An 11076-nucleotide genomic window follows, 5' to 3' on the forward strand; every position below is an offset into this window, starting at 1 on the left:
CGCATACACTCACATCTACTCGCATACAAAACACAGGCAAAAAGAAAGGATCTCCTTGTGCTCTCTGAATTAAATGTACATGCGGTTGTTGTTGTATATTGGCCCAAAAAGGGTGGTATACTCTTCTCAGAGCTGATGGTAGAAAGAGTAAAAGAGAAAGGTAGTAAATATGAATTACCCCTCAACTAACGAAGAACCAATGAACGAGCAAATGGGTAGGTAAAAGGGGATGATCGTAGCATATTGGGTGAGTGTATGAATGATGTTATAGCGCAAATTTTACGGCCAGGACTATTAAAGGACCGGTGAGGTGGTGAGTTAACAACACAACTCATTGGGATCTCGAACAGTGAACACAACTCAAACAGAGCTGAGAACACTAAAATACAAACAAAAAATTATTAAACTAACTTTTATAAAAAATTCGAGATTCTATACTAAACAATTATCAATAACAACGAATTTGTTTTAAACAAATTCAATAACCATCAAAACCACATTCAAGGATTACCACTACCCAACACATAATTAAACAAAATGCAAACTACCGAAGGATCTCCTGATATTATGGATCAAAAATATAATTCTGTGAGATTATCTCCAGCTGCCTCAAGTAAGTAAAGCTCAATGGAAATAATCCTCTAAAAATGATAACAATAAAGCAACGTTGCAATTATGGCAAGATTTTCACCATCCCTTTTTGTAAACCGGGGAGTGTAAACTTGCAAATGGCAGAGATGCTTTCACCACCCACTGGGTGCATCAGTTTTTACACCCTTTGTAATTTACCTCATTACTAATTTCTCCCCTCTCTTTTCTTTTTAACTTTTAGGTCGCATCCTTTATCATGTGCCTTGCAAAGTTTGCCGTGACCATAGCTCCGGTAAACATTACGGCATATATGCTTGCGATGGCTGTGCTGGATTCTTTAAACGCTCCATACGCCGATCCCGCCAATATGTCTGCAAATCCCAGAAACAAGGACTATGTGTGGTGGATAAGACCCACCGTAATCAGTGCCGTGCTTGTCGCCTACGCAAATGCTTTGAGGTTGGCATGAACAAAGATGCCGTTCAACATGAGCGTGGACCCCGTAACTCCACTTTACGCCGCCACATGGCCATGTACAAAGATGCCATGATGGGAGGTTCGGAAATGTCTCAAATCCCAGCTGAAATCCTTATGAACACCGCCGCCTTAACAGGATTCCCTGGTTTGCCTATGCCCATTCCTGGATCACATCCTCACATGCATCCCGGTTTGGCTGGGGCTTTTCAACCTCCTTCAGTTTTGGATTTATCCGTGTCTCGTGTGCCTCATCATCCTGTCCATCAAGCTCATCCATCATTCTTTGCTCCTACTGCTGCTTACATGAATGCTTTGGCTGCCACTCGTGTCTTGCCTCCCACACCGCCACTAATGGCTGCCGAACATATCAAAGAAACTGCCGCTGAACATCTCTTCAAGAATATCAACTGGATTAAGAATGTCCCTTCCTTTGGTGATTTACCTTTGCCCGATCAATTGCAATTGTTGGAGGATTCCTGGAAAGAATTCTTCATATTGGCCATGGCTCAATATCTTATGCCCATGAATTTCACCCAGTTATTGTTCGTCTATGAGTCGGAAAATCCCAATCGTGATATCATTGGATTGGTTACCCGAGAAGTCCATGCCTTCCAAGATGTTCTCAATCAATTATGCCATCTCAATATCGATACCCATGAATATGAGCTAATCCGTTCTATGATTCTATTCCGTCGCCCCAATGATGATTTGGCTAATTCTTCATTATCCACCAGCAATGGCAGTCCCAATTCCAGTATTTCAGCTGAATCCCGTGGTCTCATTGAAAATGCCCGAGTTTCTGCTCTCCATGATGAAAGTCGCAATGCTTTGATTGGCTACATAACCCGTCTACATCCCAATCAACCCATGCGTTTCCAGAGTATCATGAGTGTCATGACATTAATGCAAAAGGTATCCCCATTTGCCATTGAGGAATTGTTCTTCCGCAAGACCATCGGAGATATCACCATTGTTCGCCTTATTGGAGATATGTACAGTCAAAGAAAAATATAAACCGAACTGCCGTCGCAAAATTGATTTTACCCTTATCAAGGGTTGGAATACCAGTGAAATATTCGCTAACAGAGCAAAAGATACTTGAAGTGTCATTCTCCATTGGATTTGTTCTCTAGGCAAATGATCTTGGCTAGATTGCCCGAGAACTGTAAAGCTTCGGTTTGGCAAAATGCTAAAGTTCTGGAAACTGTGATATTTTCAAGCATTATCGCCTAACGCCCCCATCTCTCGTGCCCGCTGGACAATACTCAAAGTTTTGATGTGGATTTATTTATGTGGCCCCCAAAAGCTAAAAGCTATGCAAAGACCTAATTCCAAGAAATCCCATTTCGATTTCAAAAAGTGATCTTAATATAGCATTTATTGAGCAAAAGTTGCAAATTTTTGTTATAAATATTAAGGAAAATATTTTCATAAAAAAAAAGAAATCATTAATTTAATTTTAAGTATATCAATAATACCTGTGTGTGTATACGTATGTAGAAATATAAAATATTTTAAACAAATACAAGAGAGTTTTTAAAACATAATTCAAAATATTTATTTTTCAATTAAGGATGGGGTGTGGTGACTAAAACGGAAACGTGTCTTGCCGACGGACAGTAGTAGTAAAACAATGTACACTGATAGAATAGCGTGTGAGAGGTCTTTTTATAACTTAATAAAAAAATGTTTTTGTTTTCAATCACAAAATTTTTTGATCCATATATGTTTTAATTAAATTTTCTTCAGTCCCGGAAATTATAGTATCAATTACCAACGATGTTGTAAAAACATTACAAAAACAAAAATCATTTTAATTATTTATTTATATGATTGATAATGTTTTATTAAAAAAATTAATTTATTAAATTTTATTTGGATGTTTTTTTTTTTTTAATTCAATAAAAATTTTAATTGGTAATATCTTTGGTAATGATTCCGAGCCTAATGTACGGCTTCTTTAAAATGAAGACATTTCCCGGTATATTAATAAAGCCATACATGTACAAACAAATGCCAGTTTAAAAATCCAAATTATAATGGATATTTCATAGTTATAATTTTCTTAATTCCAAAAACAAAAACTTTAAATCAAAGATGAAAAATCCTCAAAATAAGTCTTGGATTAGGTTAAAGTGGCGGCCCGATTAAGATTCAGGCTCACTTAATACTTATTACTTATGGGGACTTCTAATAAGTCTTAGCCTATATTTGAAGCGTTTTTATCTTAAATCTAAAAATTTAATATTTCAGTTAATTTAAAGCCGATTTCTCTAACCCTTTGGCGACGAAAAATTAACCGCTCGATAAATGTCATTTTTTCTTGCAAATTCATATTAAAAATATATCTGTTTACTAAGTAAGGTGTCGTCAAAATGTAAAAAATATATCCTTCCTCGAGAAATTTGACTTGGTATTGGTCCTCAAAGGTAAATACAGTGAGTCGCAGTGAAAATGTCTCACCAGAGTAAATGTAAATATTTTGAGACTTTATCTCATATTTGGTCAATCAAAGATCCAAATGTTGGTTTTGTCTTACCTAAATTTAATTAGCAATAATATTTGGTGAGTATATAGTTTAGGTTTCAGCTATAAATTATTGGAATCAGACATTTAAGAGAAATGTTACATTGCAATATTCTTAGAATATTAAAAGGGCAAACACGCAAGAAAGTGGTCGATTAAAATTTTCTTAAAAAAAAAAGAAAATCGAAAAATGGGACCTCACACTTCGTTTGAGATGAGAAATTTAATAATAAATCATTTTAAAAACGGCGTAAGTCAAAGGCGAATTGCAGAAATGGTTTAAGTACCTCGTGGAACCATTAAAAATATAATTAAAAGTATACCGATGAAAATTGGATCATTGATAAGCGGAGATCCAGTTCAAAAACAGTGTTTTTCGCATTAGCGTAGCTAGACAATTTTCCTAGGGGGGGCTATAGCCCCCCTAGCTAAAAATTTATAGACTGAACTTATAGGTTCAATTATTGTTTTATTTCATAAAAAAGAATACAAAAATAGACATCAAAATAATATATAATAAAGCAACTAAAAGTAGTTCCACACTTTTCCCAGCAAAAAAAATTGGGATTTGTTTTAAAGGCACAACTTTAAAAGCACTTCCAAAAATGTCCTCACAAAGAAGTTAATTATATTAACTACACAGGAAGTTTTTTACTTCAGTTTTTTCATATTTTAATGCGTAATTTTTGTTTTCTTTTTTCAAATAGTTTAAAAAAAGAGTAAGAATAAATAAAATGGTAAAAATTATTCAAATTTTGCCACAAAAATGCTAAATCCATTATAGAAAAATCGATAGTTTCTGAAAATATTCAAACAAGCGTTAGAATACATTAAAAATCATAAAAAAAATATAAAAATTATTATAAATTAATGTTTCTTGAAGCTCGAGGTCTTTATAAATATTTATATAATTCTAACAAAAGGTCGACCAAAAATCAAATAAAAAACGAATAAATAAAAATTATTTATTTGGGAAAATATAACACAATTTTTTAATTCACATTCAAAACTCTGAATTCGGATCACACCGTAAGAAGTGATGCAAATTTATTGCAACGGCTGTTGAAACGGTGGACATTCGTTCTATGACGGTGGACATTCGTTCTATTACATTCATCGCTTCTCCGCCAATTTTGCACCACTTCCGGACCGGAAAAAAACATTTTCACTTCTTTTTTGGCGACGCTTTTTTGCAGCATTATTAAGATATTAATTTATGAAAGAATAGTTTTAATACCAATTACTATTTTTTAATTAAGATGACTAAACCAGACTAAACAATATAATAAAGGAGCTTTACAGCCTGTTTCTGTATGTCGAATGAGCTCTGTGGATCGACTAAAATGGAAACAAACAGCTGAATTTATAACCAAAAAACAGCTGTTTCTATGCATTTCAGTCGATCGATTGAACTCGTTCGACATACAGAAACAGGCTGTTAGTTATTCAACTAAACCATAAGTTCAATCACAGCTCTATTTCAACCCAAGTAATTCGATTGTACATGAAAGTCTTTAGCGGAACTTTGTGCGGTTGTATATACTTGTTTAATTTTTATAAAAATGTAAAATCGTAAATAGGTTTTCAAATTCTGGGGGGGGCTAAATTTTTTCTGGGGGGGTCTAAGCCCCCTCTCCAGAGGCCTTCCTACGCTTATGGTTTTTCGACAGAGATGAACCCAAAACTTAGTGATCCAAATATTCGAGATTTGGTGGCCAAACATCTACACGCAAAGAAAAAAAACGTTTGGAAAACGTGTACCGAAAACGTTTTTCTTTTGTTAGAGTTTTTTGAATTGCTTCGAAAAGTATACACTTTTATCACCAAAAAAATTCGTTTGTTACAAAATGTTAATTTTTTTAATAAAAATAGTTTTTTTTGAACCAACAACACAGTCCATTTCGTTTGTATCAAACACTGTTCTTTTCTGACTTTAGGTCTTTAATAAGACACATTTTACAGTTCAAAATTTAATATTCTACAATGTAATGTTGAACATTTTTTCGGAATCTTCCTAAAATATCTGGAATATATGTAAAAAAAAAAAAAAACTTTGGTCGAAGCAGGGATCGAACCCACGACCCTTGGCATGCAAGTCAGACGTAGCAACCACTGCTCCATGGTGCCCAACTAAATGTATTTTTCTGTGAAATAAACTTTGTTTAATCGGCTCGTGGGCGCCGCAAGCTATGCTATATAAATATAACTTATATGGGTAATTGTCTATTGATGACAATAACGGCTACATAGCTCAGTGGATAGTGTGTTGGCTTACAAATTGCATGGTCCGCGGTTCGATTCTCCGTCCAGGCAAAAGGTAAAAAAAATTTTAAAAATTTATAAAATCGTATAATTTCTTCTACATTGTTTGTATTACAGAAAAAGGTGCTAAAGAACTAAAAAACTTCGTGGAAGTGAGAAAGATGTGAGGGAAAATGCAATTAGCCAGAAAACATTTTTTTTCAGTTAGTCTTTATGAAATTGTTTTTTCATCCTGGAAAAGAGTAAACGTTTATCACAAAAAGTATATACTTTTCTTCCAAATACACTTCCTTTCAACGAAAAGCAAATGAGAAACGAACTTTGTTTGTCTAAAATTTCGTTTGGGAGGAAAGAATTATTTTTTTGCGTGTACAAGTGAATTGCCATGCAGAAACAATCAGAAGAGTTCTTCACAGATGTGCTATTCGTAGATGAGTCGAAATTCAACCTTTTTGGCTCCGATGGTAGAAGAAATGTGTGGAGAAAAGCAAACGAAGAACTGCACACAAAGCATTTACGGCCAATTGTTAAACACGCTCTACTACGGGTTTCGGAAATCTCGAAAGCAACATGGACAAGATGCAATATCTGTCTAAGATAATTTGAAGCAAAGTGTGGAAAAGCTGGCATTGACAGTTCATTTAATTTTTACCAAGACAACGACCCGAAACATACTGCTCATGTTGTAAAGGAGTGGCTGCTTTATAATTGTCCGCGTGTCGTGAAAAAACTCCAGCCCAGTATCTGGACTTAAATATTATAGAAAATTTGTGACATAAGCTTGAAGTGGGAATTCGTAAATACCATATATCCTGCAAGGAAGACTTGAAGAGAGCATTACTGGAAAAATATAAGCCTTTCTTATACCACAAAATTCGTAGAATCGATGCTAAGACGCTTAAAATTAGTTACACATAGACCTCGCTTTGCGTCGCAGATACGTTCCAAAAAAACACGACTTTCCAAGAAAATAAAAGTAATTGACCTATATATTTGCAAGAAAATGAGGTTTTCATTCTAATAATTAAATTTATGTAGGTGGGCCATTTTCACTGTGACTCACTGCATATTTATAGCGAGAAAAAATTTTTTAACATACTCTATAATTATATAATAAGTGATATAAATTATATAATAAATGATATAAATACGCGAATGAGCAAGTGTGCATAATTTATTGTGAAAAAATTTGCTAATTCCCTATAAGCCATGAAGAGTTTATCTATGTAACCGAATTAGTTCATTTTAACGGTTATCGTTAGAGGAGGATATTTTTTGTATAATGTGTTGATACACAAACCAGTACTTGAAATTGAAAAAAAAAAAATAAGTGAAAAAATTCCAAATTTTTCATATTTATTACTTTTTCACACACAAATTACGCACAAACATTCCAATTTAAGTATTTAACTTCATAGCTACATGTGTTCTGCGTCGATAGAATATAATTCTTTGAAAATTGGTTGATAAATTTAGATTTTACAAAGGAAATACGAAATGGGACATATAAGTATGTCTCATTCGTCGTCAAAGGGTTAAATCAAAAATGTGTTTGTCTTTAAGGAAATATTGCCTTAGTACTAAATTTAAGTCCTAAATTTAATGAAAAACAATTTTTGAAACAACTAAAATTTCATTATTTTAAAGAAAGTCCTTAATATTGTTTAAATTGTAAATTTCAACCCGGAAGTCAAATCTGGGTGTCTTTTTGTGTGGGGGTTATACCTAAAAGTGGTCCGATATGGCCTATTTGCAACACCATCCGACCTACATACATCAATAACAACTACTTCCCTGTAGGAATTTCTCGAACTCACTCAAAATCAAACTAACTTTTTACTAATTTGAGGCGACCTTTAGCTAACTGAATATTTACGCAGTCTTGAGTCAGTTGAATTTTTTCCCAAACTCATTTTTTCTCGATCAGCAAAGAGTTACCTTTTCGCTCACTCTAAGCTGATGCATATTTAAGTGAAGTAAAGTCATGGAAACAATTCAAATAAACAAAGAAAAAATATGTATTGACTTCTATAACTGTCAATTTGGATGTGGCTTTTTATATTTGTTTCAATTTAGCTTGTAATTTCAGAAAACGTTTGTAATTTTTTGTCACGGATAGCGGTAAGTAACATATAAATGCATAATTCAAACGCAATTTAATAATTAAACTTTCCTTTTTTCCACTAGAACCCATCATTATCAGTGACAGAATAAATGGAAACTTCGAATAAAAGTATTTAATGTCTGTTTGAGGATGAAGATATTGGGAAATACACTTAAGCCTTTTGGACTTCCCTGAAAAGTAGGTACACTCTTAGAAAAATATGTTTTTCATATGTTCCGATATAAACAAAATGTGTTTCGGGCACAATTTTAAAACACAATATATTTAAGTGCAAACATGTAATGTTCCTAAACTAACACTAAATGTTTGGGACATCTATGTTAATATGTTAGAATATATTATGTTTGGGGCATGAATGTTTCATAAAAATCATATGTGTGAATACAAACATATATAAATTTACAAATTTCAACTAAACATACATATGTTGTGATATTTTATTCAAAGCGACAGAGAGAGTATAGAGAGAAATAGAGATGGAAACCGGGAGAGTTGACGAAAGATATCAATATAACACAGCAAAAGAGTCAAAAGAGAACAATTTCTGTGAAACCGCTCGTATGTTGTTTCGGAAAACTGTTTTATGATAAGGCCAAAAATTTGATATGTTTAAGTCTAAATATTATTTAATTTGAATAAAGAGAATATACATTCTGAACCAAGAGAATAGACATTTGAAAAACAAACAGCTTATGTTTTCGCCTTGAGAGCAGCATTTTATGTATGTGTGGACATGTGTTTTGTTTATCATTATGGCATTATTTTTTCTTGGTTCGTTAAAAGAAATCAGGGGTCTTCATAAAAATAACGAAAGGGCACTATACTCTTTTTAGAGTTGGGACGGTAAAATGAAATAAGGAGGAAATAGTGAAAAATTACACAGTAAAATGTAAAAAAACAAAGTTTAGTTTCTCTTTATTAAAAAGTAGTCCACGAGGAGTTGACGGACACCATCAAATATAAAAGCGGGCATTAAGTTCGACTTTTACAGCTAAAACAATTTAAAAAGTTTATTTTCTTTAAAATGAATTATTAAAGAAAAATAAAAGGAATTTTAGAGCGATGATGTTAAATGCTAGTAAAAAACTGTTCACTCCTAAATAAATTTATGTTTATATTATAAAATTATGTATGTATGTTTATACTCGACTCCACGTTCTTCTTTTGTTAGTTTTTGAATTCCTTCCAAATTTTAAAGTTTTGTACAAAAACAGTTTTTTATTACAAGATTGTTATTTTTGCAATAAAAAATAATATTTTATCCAAAAATCATTCAATTTCGTTTATATCAAGCACTGTTACTGACTATAAATCTTTAATAACGCACATTTCGATGTTTCATTTAAAAAAATTAATATAGTATAAATATAAATGTGTAAATTAAAAAAAAAAAAAAAAAAAAAAAAAAACAAAAAAAAATGTTCGGTCGGAGCAGGGATTGAACCCACGACCCTTTGCATGCAAGGCAGACATGCTAACCACTGCTCCACGTGGCAAACAAATGTATGTTTCTGTTAAATAATGTTATGTTTGCATGGGCTCGTGGGCGCTGCAAACTATGCTATATAAATGTAACTTAAAACGATAATTATCTACTGGTGACTATAACAGCTACGTAGCCCAGTGGATAGTGTGTTGGCTTACAAACTGTATGGTCCTCGGTTCGATTCTCCGTGCAGGCGAAAGGTAAAATTTAAAAAATTTATAAAAGTGAATAATTTCTTCAACATTATTTGTATTACAGAGAAAGGTGCCAATAACTAAAAAATTTCGTGGAAGTGAAAATTACGAGTATGTTAGGGAATGAGCACAATTGTGTTTGGGAAAATTCTTCCAAGCATATAATATTTTTGGCTCAAAATGCTTCCAAACATATAATATGTTCACATAAAACAAACATATTAATGTTTCGGCAGTATGCAATAATATATGTGCTTCCTGCAAAATATGTTTGGAACATATGTTAAAGAAGCGATTTTTTTTGAGGGTGTACAACTCCCTCTGAGTTAAACGAGAAAATTAAGACAACACTCAAACTCAAGACAAGATGAACTCAACTAATACTATCCGAATTTTTACTTACGTTATATTTTGCTTATTGTAAAATAATTTTAAAAAATCTGAATTGTTATTATTTTTAATGAATTCAAAATACAAAAAAAAAAAAAAAATAATGAATCAAAAATAATAAAACAAAAACAAAATATTTTATTATCCACAAAGAACTCACCATAAACTAATCACTTAGAAGCTAACTCATAGTATGCTCATATATTATCAGCCTAAAGCTAACTCACTTTGAGCTAACTTTTGGTTAGTTGAAGTTTATGCAGGGTTGAGTGAGGACTGACTCGTTCCAATGACAACACGTGTTAAAACTGAATAGGATTTTACATGGGAAATGAGTTAGGTTTTGGGTCACCTGTGACTCAGTTATGACTAACAATTTATTAACTTAAAGGTACCTCAATTTCCTACAGGGTTGTACCAAGTTTCACATCCATAGCTTGTTTCGTTCGGAAGTTAGCTTGATTTCAACAGGCGGACGGACATCACTAGATAGACTAAAAATTTCACCAATATTTCGATGAGATCGAAATTTCGATGTATTACTATGGTGTCAGGTATAAAAATCCGTTTGAAAAGAATTCCAATTCTTACCTTGGATAAAAAATATCCTTGACTCAATGAATTATTCTTTGTGTTCATGTGATCTGTGTAACAAAATGAACTTTTGACTGAAAAAAACTGCTGCATAATAGATTTTAAAAATTGTATTTAATTATAATTTTTATGCGAGTTTTATTTCATATTTAATTCTATTTAAGGTTTGCAACCTCAATATATGTCGGAGATATTGTATTCACCTCATAAATGGTATGGAACAGATGTTAATTTGATTTAAAAGTAATTAAAATCGAAAGTGGAAAATCCTTTCCAAAAAAAAATTAACATAACATTTACGCATCATAGGAAATAAACGCCATGAACGAAGCAGCTAAATTAAATCCCTTGCAGCAACAACAAAACAACAAGGCGAAAAATGCTACAAAGCCAAGCGAATGAACAATTCTCCCCTGTGTAATAACGTGGAA

The 11076-nt window shown here is 32.7% G+C and overlaps 1 protein-coding gene across 1 annotated transcript; it reads left to right on the forward strand.

Moving 5' to 3' along the window:
* The first annotated feature begins 385 nt into the window (after window positions 1-385).
* On the forward strand, window positions 386-2528 carry tll (nuclear receptor subfamily 2 group E member tailless). The gene is made up of 2 exons (XM_075313982.1): window positions 386-613; window positions 833-2528. Exons 1-2 carry the CDS (start codon window positions 538-540, stop codon window positions 2080-2082), a joined length of 1326 nt encoding a protein of 441 aa, XP_075170097.1. The 5' UTR covers window positions 386-537; the 3' UTR covers window positions 2083-2528.
* Window positions 2529-11076: the final 8548 nt, after the last annotated feature.

Source organism: Haematobia irritans, chromosome 1 (genome assembly GCF_050003625.1).
Source record: "Haematobia irritans isolate KBUSLIRL chromosome 1, ASM5000362v1, whole genome shotgun sequence".
Taxonomy (NCBI): domain Eukaryota; kingdom Metazoa; phylum Arthropoda; class Insecta; order Diptera; family Muscidae; genus Haematobia; species Haematobia irritans.

Excerpts from the sequence above, each read along its gene's own strand:
- tll (XM_075313982.1), top strand. The coding sequence starts at position 538 with ATGCAAACTACCGAAGGATCTCCTGATATTATGGATCAAAAATATAAT. Across the intron at positions 614-832 it reads ATTATCTCCAGCTGCCTCAA|GTCGCATCCTTTATCATGTG; the intron begins GTAAGTAAAGCT and ends TTTAACTTTTAG.